This window comes from Triturus cristatus, chromosome 4_2 (assembly GCF_964204655.1).
Source record: "Triturus cristatus chromosome 4_2, aTriCri1.1, whole genome shotgun sequence".
Lineage (NCBI taxonomy): Eukaryota > Metazoa > Chordata > Amphibia > Caudata > Salamandridae > Triturus > Triturus cristatus.
Window position 1 is genome coordinate 720,074,899 of NC_140586.1, and position 24,364 is coordinate 720,099,262.

General features: G+C 42.5%; 1 protein-coding gene across 2 annotated transcripts in view; it reads right to left on the reverse strand.

Annotated features, from left to right (window-relative positions):
• LOC146834961 (enoyl-CoA hydratase domain-containing protein 2, mitochondrial-like) overlaps positions 1-24,364 on the reverse strand; it is a 205,802-nt gene that overhangs the window by 56,565 nt on the left and 124,873 nt on the right. Inside the window, exon 5 of one of the 2 annotated variants that reach the window (XM_085602605.1) lies at positions 17,698-17,790. The exons of the other annotated variant lie outside the window; for it this stretch is intronic. Within the exon in view, the coding sequence (XP_085458731.1) occupies positions 17,698-17,790 (93 nt within the window). The remainder of the gene's footprint in view (positions 1-17,697; positions 17,791-24,364) is intronic. 2 annotated transcript variants of the gene reach the window in all.

Here is a 24,364-nt window from a genome sequence, read left to right on the forward strand (position 1 = left end):
GATATCACGGAAGTGATTCGTGTTGAAATCCGCGAAGGATATTCGTAGCCAGCCCCCCGCAAAGTGATGCCGGAAGTCAGAGCGGTGTCTCACCGATTAGATTGAAGTGTGAAGGTCCTGGAGAGTCGGAGGACGCTTGAGGTTACCGGAGCCGATATCTTTGGAGGTGAGCAGCTCGGAAGGTTAAAGCATTAACAATAGCGGGTAGGAGGGATAGAGAAACATTGTAACTGCACGGAACGGGATATTACATCCGTGAGTTATTGTTAAGAATGCAGAGCTATATAACGCCATGCTATCAACAGCAGACGCGCTGAAGGACCGGGAAGCAGCTGCAGACGCCCTATTTTCGAATATTGTAGAAGTCGAGATATCACAGAATGTTGATACTGCAATCATTAATAACGGTGCCAAAACTCTTCTAAAAAAGCTAGAAAAACTCCATCGAACAGAAATGACTAAATGGTGGGAAAAGAAATCTTTAGAAAAGTATAAAGAAGTTGGTAGAGTGCCACGAGGACTAAGGGTGATGATTGCTCCTTCCTTTGAAAACCCAAATCCTATGATGTTAAAGGAGTGGGCCACTAATAATCGGGACGCCTCAATGAATATGGTGTCAATTTTGATTAAATATGCTGAAATTGATCGAGTGGGAATTCTCAAAGAAATCGAAGATGTGAATGCTATGTTGGAAAGATATGAACATAAAGAACAAATTAAAAAAGGAAGGGAGGAAATTACAGCAAAACTGAAAAAACATGAGGAAACAATAAAAGAAAGGAAGATTTACAAATTTGCACGCGATAAAAGAGATTATGAGACGGGCGTGTTTTTACTTTTTGAAGAAAATTTGATAATATCAAGCGTCGAGCGCTGGCAAATGGAGGCAATAAAAATACTGCAAGTATAGCAAGCACTTCGGTCGCACAAAATGATGGGAACGTTTCCTCAGTAGATTCCAGCAGTATAGAGAGTAGCAATTTTGATTCTGAGCTACGACAAAATGTATCACGAGTACCAACTAATCTGGCACCAGGAGAAGAGTTCTCATTTTTAGTGGAGGACCGCCGGCAAACTCTCAGACCACGCAACCAGGCACTGAAACCAGGTCAAGAAGAAACCAACGGAGAAAACAGAGGCGGAAAATCAAACTTCAGAGGCAGAGGAAGAGGCAGGAAGAATTTCAACAGAAACAAATGAATCAGGTATCTAGCGATATAAATGACAACACAGTGATTAATTTGTCGGACATCACTTTATCTTTGGCAGAACAACAATTATTGTCTTTAGGTTTGTCATATTGTCCTATGAGTTGCTTCAAATATACTCAAACGCGAGTAGATGTTTTTAAATTCATCCATAAATTAAAGCTTAGAAAGCATTTTCCACTTAAAAAAGCGGTGAATAAGGCATCTCAGAGCAAGGATACTCATAGTTTGTGTTCCAATCTTCAAGTGGCAGATGTGGGTACTCTGATTGTAGCACAGGATCTGGCAGATCTTAATAACACACAGGGAATTTCAACACAAGAAAAACTTTTGGAAGTCGGCATAGTCTGTAATACACCCATTACCAGCCCATTTAGACCTCCATCGTCCTTAATACCATTGATGCCAAGGGATGCAATCGATGTATTCAGTGAGTGCATGATAGAGGATTTAAAGAAGCTGAATCGGGAGGTCATGCAACAAAATAGACAACGCAAGCAAGTGAAATCCAATATACTAAACTCATTCAAAAATTACAACAACATACAGAGGTCATTATAAACAAAGCAGATAAAGGTGGAAATATTGTTTTATGGCCAAGAGTTATGTACATGGAAGAAGCAGAGTTGCATCTTAATGACATTAATTGTTATCGAAAAGCCAGCTTCCAAGATTTAAGACTAAATAAGGAATATGTCTTCAGTGAATTGGCACGGTGGAAACGTTCAGGGTTATTATCTAAAAAAGAGTACAGCTTTCTGAAAAATGAACATCCTATGACTCCCTTTTTATATTTTATTCCAAAGATACATAAAAATGTGGTTCCAGTCCCAGGCAGGCCAATTATTTCGGCTCAGAAAAGTTTGTTGGAGGCAATGTCGAAAGATGTTGATCATTTTTTGCATGAATTTGTTGAAAATGTGCCATCTTTCATCAAAGACACTGGTCACTTTCTATGTAAATTGAAAACTGTTAAATGGGATGAGGAATATTTATTAATTGTGATGGACATTAGCTCATTGTACACCAGTATTCATCATAGTGATGGTATTAATGCAATACGTTACTATTTGGATAAAAGAAGTATACACATGTATGAACATAACAAAATGTTAATTGAAATGATTGAGATCTGCCTAACCCGTAATTACTTCCTTTTCAATAAGGAAATTTTCCAACAATTGCGCGGCGTGGCGATGGGAGCATGCTTCTCCCCTAGCTACGCGTGTTTACACGTGGGCTGGTGGGAGGAGCATGTACTGAGAGTTACCCATAAAAATAATTTTGACCAACATGTTCTTCATTGGTGGAGATTTATAGATGATGTCTTTCTAATTTAGAGAGGTTCGATAGAAACTGCTGAAAACTTTGTTAAAGACCTGAATGAAAATACACTTAATTTGAAGTTCACATCGGATATTAGTAAAGAAAAAGTGCAATTTTTGGATGTGGAAATCTATATAAAAGAAAACAAAATTCAGACTAGATTACACAGAAAACTAACGGCAGGAAATTCCATACTTCATGCTAATAGTGCACATCTTAGACACCTTATACGAAGTATTCCCTACGGTGACATTTTAAGAATTAAACGTATTTGTAGCCATGATGATGACCTAAAGGATTGCCAGACAGAAGCCTTCAAGAGATTTTTAAATAGAGGATACAATGCTGGGGAGTTGACCAAAGCACAAGATAAAGCTAATGAAACCGGTCACCCATCTAAAGTTTCTGAGATCCCAACTACTGTGATGCAAATTGAGGTTGATGAAGATATGACCACTATTGAGCCAGTTAACAAGATAAGATTGATAACCAATTTCTGCAGACAAGAGAGAAAAGTCCGCAAAATCTTATATAAGAATTGGCCAATTGTTCGATCAGACATTACAATGTCACGGATCTTGCCAGAACTCCCAAATCTTACTTTTAGAAGAGCGCCCTCTATGAGGGATGCACTTGTAAAAAACAGCCCTGAGGTTATAACCTCTAACACCTGGCTATCAGCTAGATCCGGATTTTTCAAATGTAGTTCATGCCGTGCATGCAAATTTGGCAAAAACACTTCAGAATATATTACAGCTTTTAACTCTGAACCTGTTAAAATACAAGGACATTACACCTGCAGAACAGATTATGCAATATAGGTTTTAGAATGTACATGCCATTTACTGTATGTAGGAAGTACTAAATTGCAGGTGTTTAACCGGATACTACAACATCTCAGAGCAGTGGTCAATTCAGATCCTAACTATCCAGTAGCGAGACATTTGAAACTGGTTCACAATATTGAGCTAAATGATCTGAAGTATTTTGTTATTAGTTCAGTGCCCAAAAACTTTAGGGGAGACAATAGAGAAAAAAAGATTACGGCAAGTAGAATCCGAATTTATTATGCTACTTGATTCAAAAATGCCAAATGGACTTAACAGCGATGATTTGCAAACATTTTTATTGGATTTTAACATCTAACAATTTGGATCTCTATTAGGCTTCTTTTATGGATCTTAAAATGGGTCTTATCATTGGTTAGTGGCCGGTAATTTTAGTCTAGTTTTATCTGGATTTTATTTGGTCAGGTTGGGAATATTGCCGAATTTTAATCTGGTGATTTTTTGGCACAACTGCAATAATTGTTTTTAAGATCAATAGCTGCTATATTTATTCTACTATTTAAATATATCTTAGAAGAAGTTATGGATCTTTCGGTGATATGCCCATTTTACTTAGTTTTATCTGTATTTCGGATTTTATTGAGTTTTATGGGATTTTGTTACCGGCAGATTTTATCTTATTTTAGATCTACACTATATATGATCAACTATTCAAATCAATTATTGTGCCAGTATGGTTATAGGATAAGGATTATTTTGCCTTATCTTATAAAGTTATGTATTATGATATCCTCCTGTTTTTCTTCATCAGATATATCCGACGACTAATTCTTGGACAAAAAAATGGAACACGACATTATATGATTGCTAAATTTATCATGTGACTTGAAACGAAAGAAAAAGACTCTGAAGGGCGTCTCTGAAATATGCTGCGACCTACTGTATTTATATTTATATTTTGTGTGTGAATATTTGATTTTTTTGGCACTTGCACAAATGCACTTTATTTGTAAATCATTTGGCACTTAACAATGTACTGACGTAACTTAAATATGAGTAAATATTTTCATAGTACCAGTGCTTAGATATTATTGAGGCCAAATATTACAATGTATAATATTTTGTACATAAATAGGAGATTTTAGTGAATGAAGACTAAATTCAGAACACTATTCCTGCCATGGAGCACTATGCAATTATTTTATGATCTATTGTGGATTATGAATAGCCTGTTTATGTGGTATTTGTTTTATGCAAATGTATTTGAGTAATTGGCCCTTTAATTAGATCTGCACTGTGTCTGTATTAACCAAATAGAGCAGCAGTAACATGTGCCTGTTTCAGTTTTCACCATATATTTGCACGGATAGGTCCTGCGCGTCATGTGATCAAGACTGCCGTGGGGCAGTCGAAACGCGTCAGGCTGGGCACTTGCTTGTAACAGCAACGTTTTTATCTGCAACAATAAACATAAAAACCTTTTCTCTCATCGTGTGGTCCGTACCTGTTTTCGCGCCCGTGACTGGGATTGTTTCAGGATTGTGGAATATATATATATGCACTCCAGAGTTTAAGTTCAAGGATTTAATCCAGCAACACTCCACCAACGCGTTTTAGCCTTACCACGGCTTTAACCGTGATCAAAGCCGTGGTAAGGCTGAAACGCGTTGGTGGAGTTTTGCTGGATTAAATCCTTGAACTTTAACTCTGGAGTGCTGCGTCGTTTGTGTGCAAAAAAACCCCAAACATATGCATATATACACACATTAACATATATACACACAAATACACATTTATACACACATATATATACACACACATATATATATATACACACACACACACATCTACACATATACATGTATACAAACATATACATATATAAATATACAAATATATACACACACACATATATATATATATATATATTCACTGAAAAAACCATAGGTTTCACACACGTTATAGTTAGGAATTAGCATTTAAAAAACCTTGCAAATTCACTTAAAAAACCATAGGTTTCACACATGTTATAGTTAGGTGGATATTTCACTCGTAAAAAACCAATGAAATTCCCCCGTTGTAGTTAGTTCAGATAACTATAACTCGCGCGCCCGCAATCCACTGCTCATGACGTCACATATTACATCACTCATGACATGGTCAGTGGCATCACTCATGACATCACTGATGACATCACTGATGACATCATCCTTGTGATAGAGTGGCGGTCGCGCGAGTTATAGTTATCTGAACTAACTACAACGGGGGGATTTCATTGGTTTTTTACGAGTGAAATTGTGAATTAGTGCATAGTCACTTCCGCAAAGAAAAGAAGATACCCTCAAATTGGTTAAAATTGACTGGTTTCTACAAATGCAATCATTGTAAAGTGTGCCAAATTGCCAAACAACAGAAACATATTACACTGGTATACAACAAAGTATGGAAGATCAGTCAATACATCACATGTAAAAGTCAGTTTGTGGTATATATAATTGAATATCCATGTGCGTTGAAATATGTGGGAAGTACTGAATGCAAACTTAACAATATATACTTGCATACATGCATATTTACATACATACATACATATATGCATTCATACACATTCATATATATATATATATATATATATACATTCATACATATACATTCATACATATATACATTCATACATACATATATACATACACACATACATATACACACACACAATAAAAGAAAATACAAATTGAGTATAAGTTCTAGTTAGGAAATCTTAATAATTTGACTAGGAGATAGCTATATGAATTTGTGAGAAAGTTAAGACTACAAAAGTGCATATTTTGAGTGAAAACAAAAAGGTAACTATGGGAGCTGAGCAATTCAAACACATGGATATTCTAACAGGAAAGGATTTACAAACTCTGATCAACTTAGAAAATTTCAACAGCAGTTACCATTTGGAAAGTATCACGAGAATGAACATGAGGGTACAGCACATTTCCTGGAACAAACTGGTATTCAACAGTAGCCAACTTTAATCCAACAGCTGGGGCTGTCCCTCAAACTCCACACGATGCCTACGATGACTTTCAGGAGGTAGTAACTAAGGAATTGGTGCAATTACGATATAATCACAATCCATGTTGAAAACACAACATGAGCAAACAACAAGTGCAAGCTCTTTTGACTCTTGAATAATGACTGCAACATAGAAATTAAATCATCAGACAAAGCAGGAAGCACTGAGACAACTTTCAGATCAAGACGTCTATGAAACTATTAAAAGAACTGACAACATGTACAGTATAAAACATTTTATGAATTACTTGGTGATTGCAGGGATAAGGAAACTTTGGAATATGAAGAATATCAATTATTAAAATGTGAATAACTTTCTACCTGTTGGACTTGGCCCTTTTGCAGGGTCATGCCAGAACTTTTTGAATTCCCCCTGTATTTTTTCTGACCTGTGGTCTGGGCACTTTATCACTGCTCTTTAGTGCTAAATTGCATGTGCTCTCTCTTGTAAACTAGGTAAGATTGGTCTACACGTATTTGGCATATGTAATTTACCTGTAAGTCCCTTGTACAGTGGTATCCCATATACCCAGGGCCTGTAAATTAAATGCTACTGGTGGGCTTGCAGCACTGCTTGCGCCAACCACCGAAGTAGCCTTTCAAAACCGTCTCAGGGCTCTACCACTGCTGGGCCTGCGCCTGCAGTTTACTGCTGCAGTGATGTTGTATGTAAAGTTGTTGCCACATCTGCAAGTCCCTTTTACTACATATAAATCATCCCTAAGGTAGGCTCTAGCTAGCCCAATGGGCAGGGTGCTGTGTAGGTAAAAGGTAGGACATGTGCCTTAAGTAAGTGGCATGTCCTGGTAGTGACAAACAGCCTATTTGGTTTCTCACTGCGGAGAGGCTGCCCGCTCATAGGATTGCACTGGGGATTCCCTGATATGTGCTTCAGTGGTAATGTCTGATCTGAGGGGGGGTAGCGTGACCATGTTTGGTATGTTTCGAATAGTAGTGATAAATCCTGCTTATTGGTGGAAGCATATTTATTATTACTATTTTAGAAACACCATTTTTAGAAGTGGGCATTACTGTGTGCTTATGTGTCTTTGTGCCCTGTCTGAATGTGTACTGACCTTCTGCTTTTGACTGACAGCAGAGAGGGGATGTGCATTCACTCTAGACAGTCATAAGGGGGTTTGAGGAGTGTCCTGGGTGACTCAACGCTAGGCGGAATAGACCTAGGCTGAATTTAGAGTAGCAGGGGAAGTTTCCCTTGCACCTGAATAGGCCTGGTCTGCATTTGGAGTGGTGGGAGGACTTATACCTACACCTGAATACGGCTGTGCCTGCCTTCTAAAATGCGGTCTCCGCCCCTGTGGTATGTGTGGGGCTAGGGCTTACAAAGTGAATAGGGAGTGTTGTGCACTTCTACAATGTGTCTGAAACGCCCCCAGAACAAAGACTTTGGCACTATAAGTATAGGGACTCTGACTCCATGAAAGAAAGGAAGACACTGAGTGGACTGCACCTGGCCAGAGGACTGCCAGGAGGAACCACCATTGGACTGGACTGCTGGAAGGGCTGCCCTGCTGCCTGTTGGGTTATGGGAAGGCACAGTGCTATGAAAACAAGTTCCGTTTCAAACAAGGTGCTCTTCCTGAAACATATAGCTAGTCCATTTTCACATAACCACTTTAATATTGTGTCTCACAGAACAAACTGAAAGGCACATGCATCAGTGTTTTTATTCAGCAGTGCTGACTGAAGATGAGGGCATTTCCTTGTAGTTAATGCCTTGGTGGTCGTTAGACTTCCCTGGGTATTAACAAATGATAAATGCCTGACCATAAGTGCTGGTATTCATACTGCATCCATATGAAAATGAGCATGATCAAAAGTGTTTTTCTGATACTTAATCTTTAAATGACTGAGTTACGGCGTCATTTTGTATTCAGAGCTATGGCTCAGAATAGGGTTGTTTCCATTAGCCCCAGTAAATGCAGATTCAAAAAACAAAATGCCGTACTGAAACGGAATGAATAGGACAAATACTATTTAATTTCAGAAGAAGCCACAGAATAACATTGCGAAGCTTCCTCGAAGTGGTAGGGCAGAAACCTTTACGTTGAATATAAAGTGCAAGCAGAGCGAAAATGAATCATATATGGGTGGCCAGCGCAGGGAAGGGATTTATTCCCCCACAAGAAAATTTGAGGAAAAAAATGGGTGAGAATGATGCATTTTCAGCATATCTTTCAAGAAAATCTGCTACAATTATTATTTTTTCAAAGGTGCGAATGGGTTCACAAAGAGACACGTGTCTCCCTGCACTCAGATACATCACTCAACTTGCACTCACACAAACTCGTGGTTCCTCTCACCTTGCACTCCCAGACTCACACTGCTTCACTCACCCAGCACTCACCAAGCATAGCACTCATCCGCCACTCACAAGGGCACATCACTCATCCAGTGTACTCATACAGTCACACAACTTACTCTGGGCTCACCCAGGCACACCATTCATAACACTCACAAAGGGACACCCTTCACTCTACACTCATTCTTACCATTACTCACCCTGCATTCATACATGCTCACCACTCACCCGCACTCATACAGTTAAACAACTGACCGTACAATCATACAGGCACGTCACTCACTAGCCACCCTGAACCCACATACAGATCCCATGCTGCAGCAGCGCTAAGCTCTACCTGGCCCCCACCTACTCGAGCAGAGTTCAATGCGTTGTGGAGGAGGTGTTGTCTTGACCAGTGCAAAAATTAGGAAAATGACCGAAAGCTGGCTCTTTTTCTCCACTACAGGATCACAATCTCCAAGTGAATGTATAATTCAATACATAGGCAAGTATTTCTGCGTTCCCCGTGCGACATTTTGAGATGAGAACTATTACTACGTAGGTCACATCACAAAATCAGAGACAGATCGCAAAAAAGTGGTGGGCTATTTGCTGCCACGTTTTGCAACCTTTCTCTTAGTCCATCAGGTCACATCCCTGCGCAAACCATGTTGTATCTGTGTCATGAGTCCTGTTTGTAAACGTCGTCATTTGAACTTTAACATTCAGTGTACAAGCCACTACCCTCAGGCCCGACTCCTTTATTGCGGAATACGACCAGCCTAGCAAGCCATCTCACTTCCTTGGTGGGTACGCGGTGACCTCGGCATGCTTCAACACTCTCCGCATGCTCCGCGAGATCTTCCGCTGGATCCCCACCGATACCAGGAAGACCGTCACCCACGCCCTCGTCACCAGTCGCTTGGACTATGCGAACACTCTGTACGCCGGCATCACCACCAAGCTGCAGAGGAAACTTCAACGAATTCAGAACGCGGCCGCACGGCTCATCCTGAACATACCCCGCCACCACCACATCTCCGGACACCTGAAGAAACTCCACTGGCTCCCAGTCAACAAGAGGATCACCTTCAGACTCCTCACCCACGCACACAAAGCCCTGCACAACCTCGGACCAAAACTCATCAACCACCGCGTCTCCTTCTACACTCCTCCTCGCACCCTACGCTCGAGCGGACAGCCGTACCTCGCATTCGCAAAGCCACCGCCGGAGGCAGGTCTTTCTCTTACCTAGCAGCGAAGACCTGGAATTCTCTTCCCAGCTACCTTCACGCCATACAAGACCACCTCCCCTTCAGAAGGCAGCTCAAGACCTGGCTCTTCGAGCACTGATCCCCCCATCTCCCCCCCTCCCCCCAGCGCCTTGAGACCCATACGGGTGAGTAGCGCGCTTTATAAATGCAATTGATTGATTGATTGATTGAATCCTAATTAAAGACTTTGGGTTTCTCACAAAGATCGAAATGTGCATTTTTCGAAGGAAAGAAGTGGGAGGTGGGATAAGCACGACTGGCTTCGAACAAAAGGGTAGCACATACATACACAGGAGGAAGGACACTGAGAAAAACATGCAAATATGCTAAGAAACAAACATACTTAGACATCTCTACTCGCAAAGACCAACAGACCTGCAGCCAAGAACACTAACTTACCACCTAATATGCAGGGACTTTGTGGGCTCGTAGTTCGCCGCATGCTCAAAACTTTCATCCGTCCATCAATTGTGTGTCTTTTGCTTTCTCGCCCTAGGTGCGCCGGGTATACCTAGATGTAGGTCCCGGGCTCACTGTGCCACTGGATTCAAGCTATCCTGGCTGAAGAGGGGTGAAACCCCGAAACCGGTCCTAGGATGCTTGTGTCCAGTCCAGGGAGGACCTGGCTTGGCAGTTCGGGCTGGACTGTTCCCATGAGGCACAGGGTCAAGACTGATTTGCATATGGCCAGGTCTAAACTGGGGTGGCATGGTGAGCAAAAGAATGATGGATTTAACCCAGATCTCTTGACTGGGTGAGAATGTTTTGATTTGTTCTGCATTCCGTCTATCAATTGTGTGTCTTTAACTATCATCCAGCACTACTAATGTGCTCCAGAGGCTTCAATTATAGCAGTGAGTCACACAGTTCTAGAGACTACGAACAGGATCCCGCTTCACCATAACCAAAGGGCTGGCGATTGTCCATAAAGCATCTCCAGACAGCACAAATAGATGTGCAGACGCATCTGAAGCACTTGCAGCAATGTGATGCTGAAGACACAGCAGCCTGTCCTTCGGTGTCGCCCAGGAGCAAGCCATGGGCTGAGCCAACTAAGGGCTGTCCCGTGGACGACTAACGGGAAGGGGTCACCTTAGAAGCCACAGGCACCAGCACTTTATTGAGTGGAGTCGGAGAGCTGTGCGGCAGGCCACCCCATCCCCCTGAGGTCCCGGGCCATCACTGCAAGCAGGGTTGAGTCAGGGTGGGGTTACAGAGGAAGAACACCGGATGCTTTGAACCCCCCACCCATAATGCCCTGCGACCTTTCAAAGATGCTGTGTTATTACCAGATTAAACAGCACTGACTGGAAAGAGCCACTGTAAACAAAATTAGATTTAAATTTCTGTGCAATTTCGCACAAATTTCAATGTGGCCCGAAAAGAAATCAATCGGCGCATATAATACTTAAAAGAAATAAACCTTATGAACATGACAAAACAAGCAATGACTGGAGAGGGAAGGGTAGGAGGGATGGACACGGTGATAGATAGGTGAAGTAAGGGCATGGAGATGTAAACAACATTGGTAAAGCTAAAAGGGAATGGGATGGAGCAGCCATTGTGCTATTCGACTACAATTAAAGTCCACGAAGTTGGTTGGGTGAAAAGCACATGTGTTGCAGCTCCGAGCAAGGAGAGTATGATGCGGACAACACTACGGCTTGTGTGTCTGTTGTCAGTTTGGGGCATTATGTGCCCCTGACCCTCACCACTGCGAAAGAAGTCAGAGAATTAAATTCATCAACGTGCGGGAGGTTGTGTAGGATGGCGAGCGAGCGGAGGCAAAAAAAGAAAAGCAGCATGAAAGGCAACAATGGATGGGAGGTGGTGTAGAGACGGCGAGCGAGCGGAGGCTAAACAAAAACAAGCATGAAAGGCAACAATGGGCGGGAGGTGGTAGAGGGATGACAAGCGAGCTGAGGCTAAAACAAAAAGTAGTGCTCCAAAAGTGCATAAGTGGCTAAAAGTAAACTAATGCATGTAACTGGGTCAGTCGCCAGGGTGGAAACAAACAACCAAAAGGCGGGACAAAGACAACAAAGGGACCATTGAAAAGCAAGATTTTAGAAGAGGTACTGCAAAGAACCACTTACAAGTGATGGGTGTGGCCAAACACCACAGATAAAATACACCATGCCTTGCAGCGCATTCGCACTGCCTAGGCTTGACCTAAAAAGGACCCTTTCAACACCATAATCTATATCCCTGCCAAATTTAATGTAAATCTGTTCAGCCATTTTGTCACTATGTCTGCTTAATTTGTCTATAGAAAATCCATTGGTGGAAAAACGTGTTTTGAAACCCCTTCTTTCTTTGCAACTCCCTTAACTAATTACCACACAACTTTGTATCATCAGCCAATGTACAAAGTTTTGTGATAGGAGATTCCTCAAACGGTGACAAAGTTATTATCAATCAAATATCACGAGAAAGCCTAACTTGGAATCCTAACTGCAACTACAGAATGGCTACATCTGTAAAAAAATAAGTAAATAAATAATACATATTGATTTTTTTTACAGAGGTAGCCACTCTGTAGTGTGTGTGTGTAGATATATCTATCTATCTCAGTTGCCACTCTGTAGTTATAGTTAGGTCAGAGTTTCCATTGTGCAATAGTACAAAAAATAACATTTAAAAACAAAGAAAACCACTGAAATCCACCAGGTGTATTTTACCGAGCCAACTAGAACTTGCACCCCTGTCATGCCCTGCTTATGAACTCACATATTACATCACTCATAACATGTTACATGACACCACTGATTAGATCATTGATGACATCTCAAATTATGTCATTAAGGCATGACTGATCACATCAGTGGTGACATAATCCAAGCTCTCATTATTTATGGTAACATTTATGTGGTGCACTCTTTAGCTACCTGTGAATTTTCAAGTGCAAGCACGGCTTAAACAAAAGTAAGTAAGAAACTCCGCGTAAGAAATGTCAGTTGCAGTAATACCTTACAAATAGGTTGTGTTTTAATTGAAGGCCTCTTACTAGAAATATATAATGAAAAATTAACGGTTCTCTTTACAATTCATTATTTTCTGTGGATGTTTGTGTGCAAGCTGACATAAATGAGTTGTCATGTAGTGCTACAGACAGTTCCAATAAAAACTGGAGATTTTTAATGTGGAAATACTAATTTCTAAATGTTCACAGGTAAAACTTTAATAATCTATCCATTTCAAGAAAAAAAAGATTTGTATGTTTGTGGGCTCTAGAGAAATTTGGCGGGACACGAAATTTACAAATGTTGACTGACTGCAAGCCACCTGTCTTTATACTTATTCGAGAGCATGTGAGGAGTTACATGCCTCGCATTGTTTGCTTGGCATTAATGATGGTTCAGTATCATTTTGACATTCAACACAATTCGGGTGGTATGAACCGCAAAGCAGATTATTTATTGAGATTTCCTCTTCAGGGTGAGGGGGACATTGAAGACAACAAAGAGTATAAGATTTGTTTTATTGTGCCTGTAGCTGCTAAGTTATCCTTTGCAATATCTGAGAATAAGTGGCTTGCTGCTGATAACAATGTGGTGTTACAAGCCATCATTTTGTGCGAGGTGGTTGGCCAAAGGGAAGAACTTTCAAGCAGGCATGCAAACGTATGTAAACGTTTCACATAAACAAACTGTGGAGGATGGGTTACAGATGCGAGCTGACAAGTGGATCCTCTAGAACATTTGAGACCCATTATTCTCAATGATGTTTATGAAGGATATGTGGGATTCTCCTTCACTCAGTATTGAATCCTATCTGCCTTTTTGTGGCAAGGCTTGGATATGGACGTGGAGGAGTTGGTGAACGATTGTTTAGTGTGCGCTGGGTGCGAGATGAAACTTTTCAACCTATTAAGTTACTTTATGGGCCTTGAATTAAAAACTAATTTGATTTGCAGGGTCCTCTCATTCTGTTATCCACACACTAATGGTACGCGGTTACCTTAGTGGATTACTAATAAAAGTGGCCAGAAGTGCGTGTATCAGACCCTAATACCATGGTGGCTGTGTGAATTTTTGAAAGATGTATTCTCCAGAGAGGATTTCCCAGAACATTTAGTTTCAGACAATTTCACACATTAAAAAACCCACTCATATTTGTAAAGGGAATCCCAAGTTTGATGATCCTATCGTCACTGACAAGTGTGTATGAGTGCTGTGTGCATCACAGGTGGACACTGGTGGAATGCAGAGAGAGTGGTCAGGGTGAATGAAATACCAAAAAGCAGACAGAGGAAAGTTCTCAATTTGAAAATTGTTCCTGTTCATTGTAGTGTGCAGAAATGAAATCTTATAAGGTTCAGACCAGGGGGCGGTGTCTCCATTAGGGCTCAGGGGCTGCGTTCCTCTGAATTCCTACACATTTACATAAAAAAATATTAAACAGATCGATTTATTTAGAGATACGATCGTATCTTTAAATAAATTGATGTATTTAAGTCTGTGCTATCTGTTTCAGGCTGCCTGTCCCGCCTCGCTCTGAAGCAGGAGACGGAAGCCAGGCAGTAAATCAACATTCTTAATGGTGATGCACGACGCATGGCTTTCTGTTTTAAAGCCCTTCATTGTCATTGTGGTCTCTGGTTGCATGCACTCTGAAGGCTGGTGACGCAATTAGCGTCATGGTTTCGGGCATGCGAGACTTCATCCCTTCGTGACTTCAGACGTCTGTCATTCAAACTCGTAGATCCCACCCTTTCGTCATACGTGAGAGTGAATGCAAGCACGTCTTATCCGGTGCCTTGTTCTTGGTAAGGGTAAGTGTTTGCAAGCTTAAGAGGTGTTATGTATATTGTGCTGAGACCCCTTCATCACGTTAACCTCCACCACTGTGACACCCCACGCCCTCGCTGTACATTGCTCGCTCCTTTAAAGGTGAAGCTGCAGCATTTGCTCTTCCGCGAAATGGATTCAAATAAGGAGCAGGGTTCGATCTTGTTCCCTTGCAAAATGGATCCAAATGTCCGATGCAAGCCCAAAGTGAAAGATATGGGCTTACTGTGGAACATGTGCTTACAGTGGCCAGTTCTCTGATGTACGACATAAAAACTGTCCCTGTCTTCATGCCCCGAAGTTAACCCGGATGCCAAAGACACGGATTGACTTGCAAATGAGTGTTAAAAATGTCAAGGGAATGCATTTCAGCAATTTAGTTCCTCTCTTTTTTCACATGCTTTACTTAATCTTGCATTCCCCAAGAGTTAGCTATTTTATAATATTTTTGTTTCTCTGTATTTTGTTCTGTGCATACTTTGATGCTTGAGCCATATCAGGTGTTTATGAGAGGCTTTGATTGAGCGCTAAGGCTGAAGCCAAACAAAGTGCCTGCCAGTGGGTTGGCCTCTCTGCAGAGCACACAGAACAATGTTTGTGTATTCCATTTGCAACTGAAATTCTGTGGATAGGAGTGTGAAGGGGATATATAGATGTCGCAATATTTGCAAGGCAAAAGTAAGGGAAATTAAAGTGCTTAAATTTGAGGGTGTGCAGTGCATGTTGGGGGCAGTGAAGTGACCGAGATGCGAGGATGTGCATTCGGGGAAGAGTGGAAAGAGAATGCTGAAGAGGAAAAAGAGGGGGTTGAAGATGTGCAAATGGACAAGATATGCAGAGAAAAAGAGGCTGCATATCTAATATATAGCACACATAACTGAAGGCCAAATTCCTTCCACAGGCATCAATGCTATTTAATTCCCAGACTCACTATTTCAGAATTTCAACATTTCCAATGTTAATTATTTATAAGAAATCATTGTTGTTTCTTGTTATTTATCTTAAACAGCTAATACCCAGTGACAAAGCCAATCACACTGACAGGCCTTAGGTGTATGGCAGATGTTGTGCCATTTATCTGGATAAAATTACATCTCAGACAGAAACCAAAGTACCGGTTAGGTGGCACACTACGGGAATCATAGAAATGTATTTGACATGTTCCTTTATAGAGAGCACCCGCTTTTTTCATCTCCAATAAAGGCTTTCACTGTCACATGGAAACAAGGTAACTTTGTCTCTTGTCCCACATGTGGGTATCGTCAGGAATCAGTGGAACACTTGGTATTTTTTTTGCCCACAATATGGCTACGCATGCCATGAATGGCTAAGACCGATTTGCCTCAAACTTGGAATCAATCATTATCTGTCAGCTTTAGGCGGGTTAAAATCAGATACCACAGAGTATATAGTTTTCTCTTTATGCAGATTTCCGCACTCTGCATAGAAGGCTGAAGGTTTTGAAGATCATGTACGACCTGATGAGGCAGCTGGTCTTCTATTAAAACACGAAGGGATAAAGGAGAGAAAAAAGCAATTCTGTCTTGTGGGGGGAGCTGCTTGAGGAAGAGTATGAAATGAAATGAATTTGTACTTGTATAGCGCACTTTTACCCCGGACCAGGGTTTCCTGGCGCTGAACTCATACCGCTGTGGAACCCTTCCTGGCTTTTTCCTGTGAAATGTCCACTCCTGGGCACCCCCAAGGAGAAGCCAGGCATCCTAGCGCTGTTGGGGCCGTTGTGGAGATTAAGCAAGCTATTGCCCAGAGTTGCAGAGTGGGACCCATGATTAGAATAGATACCGAGGCGAGAATGATCAGGTCCGAGGAAATTGAGCCCAAGACCCGCCGAGGCGGGAATAGAACCCTGGTCCTCTGCATCAGGGTCTGCCGCTCTAACCATTGAGCCACACTTCTCCGTATGGCATTCAACAATGGGCACTAACCTGGAGTTGATAACATTCTTGGCACTGACTCATGGAAGTGGTAGAGTGTACTGCCATTCAAGATCCCCGATAGGTTTTCAAGCAGAACCCATACCTGAAAGAGACAACTAAATACTGGAAAGTTCCAAGAATTCCCCTTAAAGGCTGCCCTGCATGCACAGGAGTTGGGGGTGGGGGGTATCCTAGGAGCTCCACGGTGTCCAGGGGCCTTAGGGTACTATAGGAATGGAAGAAAGACCTTCTCTAGGGTAAGCATGCACCACCAACAGAAGAGAAATCCCATTGATTCCTTTGCCGGTAACACACTGCTGCAGCACCGAAGGGTACCCGTGGCTGTGGATGTCCCTGACAATGCAAGGTGGAGAAATCCTGATAGATGGGGAGAAGGTGCACTAACACCAGCTCCGAGCTGCCAGGCCCCACCATCACCCCGCTGCCACCCTTCGTCCTCCCAGCCAAGCCATGTAAAAACCGTATGGAAAATGACGTAACCCCATTGTAACATACTGGGGGGTTGGCAGGGCGCTGCAGGAGACAGACACCGACATATTATTGCCACAAACCCGCCTCCAACCCGGTCTTTTAATTAGTGACTGAGAGACAGTGGCAATAGACGAAGGCTCATGCCTCCTTTTGCCACAGTCTAAATATGACTCGGTTGGTTGGCTAGGCAAAACAAACATATTTCTTTGCTGCCATATCCATTTATTCAATAACATTAAATTGGTATTTGTGGCTATTTTCAGTTCAATTGCTGATTTCGATTTAAATGCCAAACGTTTACTCAATATTTTCAAACATAGCAAGATGTTGTAATTCTGCATTACTGCAACAACATTTATGCCACAGTTGTTTTCCTACAAAAGTTCCCTTGAAATAATCTGTGCATATTCAATTATTTGCATCGTGCTGTTGAAGCCAAACGAACAGGAAAAACGAAAGTAATTATTCTGCAAAAAATGATTTGGAAACGTGTTTTTGTTATATTCATTCATACCTGCTGTCCTGAGATCACAGGCTAACGCCAGCTCCAAACCTCCGCCCAGTGCGTGGCCATCAAGAGCAGCAATTGTAGGCATGGGCAGTGCAGCTAATTAAAAAGAAAAAACACAAATATACCATTTTCTTTAAACCTTACCATGGAATTTTTTTTGCCAAGAAACATGCGAGTGAAGTTCATTGGCTTTCACTAGCAATTGCCTTTATGACTTAGAAGCCACAAGAAATAAACATTGCAAGGAGTCACCAGGATATTCTATTTGCAGGGCTGATTCTACTGGTCTATTAGAGCAAAGATTGGACTCAGGAAACTCAAGGACGGTTGGCCCAACAAGATCAATCAAACATGGTCTGTTCTAATGTTGCTTTGAAGGCTGAAGGAGCAGCCACGATCCAGCCCTGAAAAAGCCCATGACCCCATTCTAGCCACAACCCTCTGCCCGTGTCCACATATGGCAGAGCAGAACATGCACTGCTGACTCCGAGCAGCTCACTTTTACATGTAACTGGTTTAGCTGGCTTTGAAAAACAAGAGACATGTAACAAAAGTTACCAAAGCCAATAGGTCTTGTTTTTTGGAACTATTGGCTTTGGCTAAAGAAGAACCCCCCACCCAAAAAAGGTAAGAAGCAGCCACAGCAGCCGTGTAATAATTGCTTGACAGGGGTAAGATGAGGGTTGCTTTTATTTAGTGATCCGAGTTGGATTGGTTAAGTAAAATAAAATAAAAAAAGTTATGTCAACGTTCTTTAAAAATGTTTTTAACAAAAGGGAGCTGGAAGAAAGCAAGAAGGAGAGCTTCCGTGGAAGCAACATGGAGGCCACTGGTGGGGTGGGGGGGAGTGGGGGGAGGGAAATCACAGAGGACAGGGTAGAAAGCAACATGGAGGACGGCAGGATAAGTGCACAACACAGGAAAAGAGAGCAACATGGAACAAAGGGGAACAGAGGCACGCGGGTGAGAGAGTGCAATGTGGAACAGGGAGAAGCATAGGGGCCAAAAAGCAAAGCAGGGGAGAAGCACAGAAGTGCAAGCACAACACGGAAGGGCATGAGTGAGAAGCTCAACATGTGCGATAAACATGGAAGGTGATGGAGGGCAGAAGAGAAGTACATAGGGGAGACACTTGAAAACCACATGCACTCTCATGGAGTGCTTAATTAAAAAAGAAAAAAAGGAGTGTCTGAAAAGTAAGCAGTGGAAGGGCACAAGCAATGAGGATATGATCCAGGGGAGGGAGAAACACAAGAAAGCACACACAACCAGTGTTCGAAGCAGGACTGTCTGGATTTGTCAGTTGCTTTATTAAAATCATGCCACGTAATGCGATGAACACTACATTTTCTTAATCCCACTGCAAAGCAATTAAAATGTATAAAACAATCAAATATGAATTTTATGCAAATGTGAATCTGCTCAGCGAGCACTTGCACTAGGGTTTACAGCAACATCTGGCCATAAAGTTCCTTCTCAACTATCACATATTGATTTCCATAACAAGTTGATAGATATAGACAGTATGTAATGGTTCTTAATTACCTACTGGCGGTCGCCAGTAGGTAGTTATAGTTAGGACCACGTTTCCATAGGAAATCCGCAACATTCTATTTTGAATAACTTTGGCGCCGGTCGACGAATCCTCGCGAATTTTTCAAAATAGGTGGGGCGCTACGCTCCGCTCCTACCCTGAAAGTCTCGGGGGGATTCGTCAAGCGGGGGCTGAGATAAAAGGGGGGTCCCAAAACGCGTTTTTCCCATGCATTTTTCCATAGGACCTTTAGACAGGGCTACAGCCCGAACGGCTGAACAGAATTACTAGAAATTTGGCAGAGAGGTAGTCCTCAGGTCAAGGAAGTGCCTTTTGTAGGTTTGGTGTAAATCTGTTCAGTAGATTCTGAGAAAATAGCCTTTAAATCAATATATATATCTGAGCCAGCTTACGGTGCGCTTACGGTACGCTTACCGTACGCGTACGGTGGCGTGCGCGAGCACGATTCTGATTGGCTCTTAGATCTAAGTAAACATTCGAATCGGCCGAAACCAGGAAGCGGCGGCCGCCATTTTCTCTCTCGCACTGAGAGTGATTTTTAAAATATAAAGCCCAAAAACATGTAAAGGGGCTGTTTAGACAGCTCCCACACACATAGCCATGTTGAGGGAGTCCCCAAAGATCCCCCAAGGCCAAAAACGGAATTTTTATTTTTTCGGTAATTTCGCCGATTACGCTTACCGTACGCGTACGGTAAAAAATTAAAAAAAAAAATAAATTATCCACACTCTCTCCACCCTGTGTGCAATTGGTGCCCGCAGGTGGCTTATTACACCTGAGATAAACTAAAATATTTTAAAAAAAAATAATAAAAAAAAAAAATTATCCACACTCTCTCCACCGCGTGCCCACTGTGCGTGCACGGCACTAACTGCGTAAAGTGGGCGTGCGGTGCGCGAAGCGCACCGCGTGCTCACTGTGCGCGCACGGAACGAACTGCGTTAAGTGGGCGCGCACGCCACGAATGGCGTAAAGTAACTTAGCATTTAAAAAAACGTACAAATTCACTGAAAAAACCATAGGTTTCACACATGTTATAGTTAGGAATTAGCATTTAAAAAACCTTGCAAATTCACTGAAAAAACCATAGGTTTCACACATGTTATAGTTAGCGGAAATTTTACTGATAAAAAACCAATGAAATTCCCCCGTTATAGTTAGTGCAGGCAACTATAACTCACGCGACCGCAATCTTCTGCTGATGACATATGTGTCTTTATGAAAAAAAAATATTTGTAATATATGTATAGCTAAAAATGTATGGAAGAAGACATGGGCAAATAAGTGTCTAAATACAGTATTAGCATCAGCAGAGGATTGCGGTCGCGTGAGTTATAGTTGCCTGCACTAACTATAACGGGGGAATTTCATTGGTTTTTTATCAGTAAAATTTCCGCTAACTATAACATGTGTGAAACCTATGGTTTTTTCAGTGAATCTTGGATATGAATTGGCTTTACTGAATACTCGGATGCATAGTTTCAGATGTGAACAAGTCACTCAAGAGTAAATAAACGCAAACATAGACCACAAATGTCCATGAAAACAATATTTAAGTAATGAATTTCAAATGTTTGGCATAAAATGAGGAACTGAGAGCCATGTTTAGTGAAAAGGGCTGGTGGTTTTCGTAAGGAGGTTCGGGTTGTGGTGGTGAGGTGGTGGTGGTAAGGCTGGTGGTAGGGTGATGAGTGGTGGTGGTAGTTAAGGCGGTGGTAGTCAGGCTGGTAGTAGGGGATGGTGAGGGTGGTTAGGGTGATTGTGGTGGTTAAGGTGGTAGTGGCTGTAATTAGAGTGGTGGTTCGGGCAGTTGTTAGCTGGGCTGGGTGGTTGTGAGCTGGGTGGTGATGGGGTGGGTGGTGTTTATGGTGGTGATGGGGATGTTTGGTGTTGGTGAACAGGGTGATGGTTAATAGGTTGGTGGTGGTAGCTAGTAGGGTGGTGGTGGTGGTGGTAACTAGGGTGGTTAGGGTTGCGGTAGAGTGGTGGTGTTAGGTTGCTAGTGGTGAAGAAGGTGAGAGGTAGTGTTGGTAAGGGTGGTGGTGATGTTGGCGGTAGGGTGGTGAAGGTAGTGGTGGTGGTTATGGTAGGTTGGCCTGTAGGGTGGTGGTGGTTATGGTGGTGGTAGGGGGATGATGGTGGGGTAGGATGTTGGTGGTAATGGGCTGGTTAGGGTGGTGGTAGTTAGTGTGGTGGTTGGTTGTGGGGGTTATTGTGGTGTTTAGGGTAGTGATGGTGTTTAGGGTGGTTGTTAGCATCAAGAGGTGGTTGTTGTAAGGATGGTGGTTATTAGGGTTAGGTGTCAATGATGAGGGTGGTGATGGTTAGGTGTGGTGTTGGTGGTTAGAGTGGTTGTGATTAGGGTTACGTGGTTGTTAGGACTTTGGTGGATAGGGTAGTTGTAGCTAGGGTTGGTGATAGTGGGTGGGGTAGGATGGTGATGGATACTAAGGTGGTGGTGGTTAGGGTCGGGTGGTGGGGGTTAGGCAGATGGTAGTGGTGGTTATGGTGTAGTAGTGAGGGTGGTGGTGATGGGTTGGGGTGGTAGTTAGTGTGGTGTTGATGGTTAGGGTCGTAGAAGTTAGGGTGGTTGTTTGGGTGGTGGTTAGGGCTTTGGTTATGGTCGGATGGTGGTGGTGGTTAGGAGATGGTAGTGGTGGTTGCAGACTGGTGGAGGTGGTTAGGAGGGGGTGGTGGTGGTTAGCGTGGTGGTGGCTAGGGCATGATGGTGGTGGTTAGTGTAGGGTGGTGTGGTTGGTGGTGGTTAGCATGGAGGTGGTGGTAGGGGTAGTGCAGCTGGTGGTGGCTATGGTACTATAGCAGTGATTAGGGTAGTTGTTAGGTTATGGTGGTGGTGCTTAAAGTAGGGTGGTGGTTACCATGGTGGTAGTCAGGATGATGGTGTTAAGGGTAGGGTGGTGGTAGGCTGGTTAGTGTGATGTGTTTAGGGTGGTTGGGGGTAGTGGCCATTAGGGTCTTGGTTTTGTTTGGTGGTGTTAGGGTGGTGGTGGTTCAGGTGAAGATCATTAGAGTGCTGTGGTTTAAAACGGTAGTGGAGGTTAGGATGGTGGCTAGGGTGTTTGTGGTTGGATGGATAGGGTGACAGTGTTTAGGGTAGGGTGGTTGTGTTTAGGGTAGGGTGGTGGTAAGGTGTTCATAGGCTGGTTACGGTGGTAGTGGTTAGTGTGGTGGTAGTTAGGGTGGTTAGGTGAGGGTGGTGAAGGTGGTGGTGAGGGAGGTGGTGTCGGTTACAGTAGGGTGGGTGAGACTCAGGGTGGTGGTTAGGTGCCTATTAGGTTGGTGGTGGTTTAGGGCGGTGGTAAGGTGGTGATTCTACAGTGCTTAGAAACAGAGAAGTGTAGTCAGAGCAAGCAGTGAGTGAAATGTCAGCTTCATCACTGAGAAATGGCCTCACACAGCGACACCTGCAAGGCTTCCATCCCTTGGAAATTGAAAGCACACATGACGTGTTTATTTATTAGTTTTACTACCTGCTTAGCTGGGTTGTTTGAGGAACATGGGCCTATGCACTGTGGTGAGCCTATCAACTGTATTCCGAGGAGATCATGTTATTGTCTGAGGCAGGGGTCTGAGGACTGTTGCGCACAACAGCTGACCAGAGGCAATTAGATGAATTTAAAGACAATCACTACATACTGTATGGATTAAGTTGTATTTTTGTCATAATTTTGTCAAAATTGTCTTGTGATGGCAGGCAGCCACCGTGGAAATCTTTCTGACTAGGATCATTGTGTTTGCATGGGAATCAATTGCTTAACCTAGGGACTCTTTAAGTAAGGTTATCCTGGCTTTACTGTTCGCTACAATAAACAACTGAAAGGCAGCAGAGAAACTCATGGAAATCAGAGAGCAATATGGGAGAGGGGGGTGAAATCTCATGGGCGAAACAGTAATGTGGACATGGGAGTGCACAGAAGCACACAAAGCTTTAGACAACAAAGTGTAAGGAGGGGAGAATCATACAACAGACCTAACTGAAAAACACACTCACTCGCTTGGTGAGCTGCATAACAGTTAAAAAGAGTTCCAGAAAAGTGAACAGTTATGGAAGAATAGACGGAGCCAACTAGAGAGTTGGTAAAAAAGCTATGCTCCCTCGGAAGGACATAAACATGCTTGAGGAGCTAAAACAAAGAATACCAATCAATGGAAAGCAAGGAAATGTGAGTGACAAAACACAAAGCCAATGGTAAATAATGTGCTGAATGCATTCCAGGGTCAGCTTTCCGAATGTCCATAAAAAGTATTTTAAAACCAGACAGCTGTACTGTATGATAGGCTTCCACCTAAAAAGGTGCTAAAGCAATGAATGGTTACTCTGCGGGTGGCTGGAGTCTTGAGAAGGAAAGGCATGCTCATTCTACTTCTAATAGATGAGTCATAGAGAGGGAGGAAGCATTCATTTAATTTGTCAGGTGTTGCACCTGGCCCTCTCTGCAGGGTCACCCCCAAAATTGTTGCCTTCACCTCCACTTTTTGCTGAATTGTTTTTATTGGTCTTAGGACTCTGTGAACTTTACCACTGCTACCAGCACTAAAGTGATCGTGCTCTCTATCTAAAACATTGTAGATTGGGGGCATACCCAATTAGCATATTTAATTTACTTTTAAGACCCTAGTAAAGTGGCACCTACATGTGCCCAGTGCCTGTACATTAAATATTACTAGAGGGGCTGCAGCACTGATTGTGCCACCCACTTAAGTAGCCCTTTAAATATGTATCAGGGCTACCACTGCAGAGCGCGTGTGTGCTGTTGAAACTGCAATTAGACCTGGCAAAATAAACCTTTTGCCATCCCCAAACCTTCCTTTTTAATACATATAGATCACCCCTAGGATAGGCAACCAGGTCCTAGACAACCTAGGTCCAGACAGCCCAGAGGGCAGTGTGCAATATATTTTAATAGAAGAACATGTACTTTTAAGTTTTACATGTAGTGGTAGTAAAAGAAAACTCTTACATTTGTTTATCACTAGTGCAAGGCCTATCTCTCCCACAGGACAACATTGGAGTTGCCTTATTACATTTTATAAGTGTAGTTTCCAACTGGGAAGACTTAACTGGTTCATGGTTGGTGTCTCTGGAATCGATGA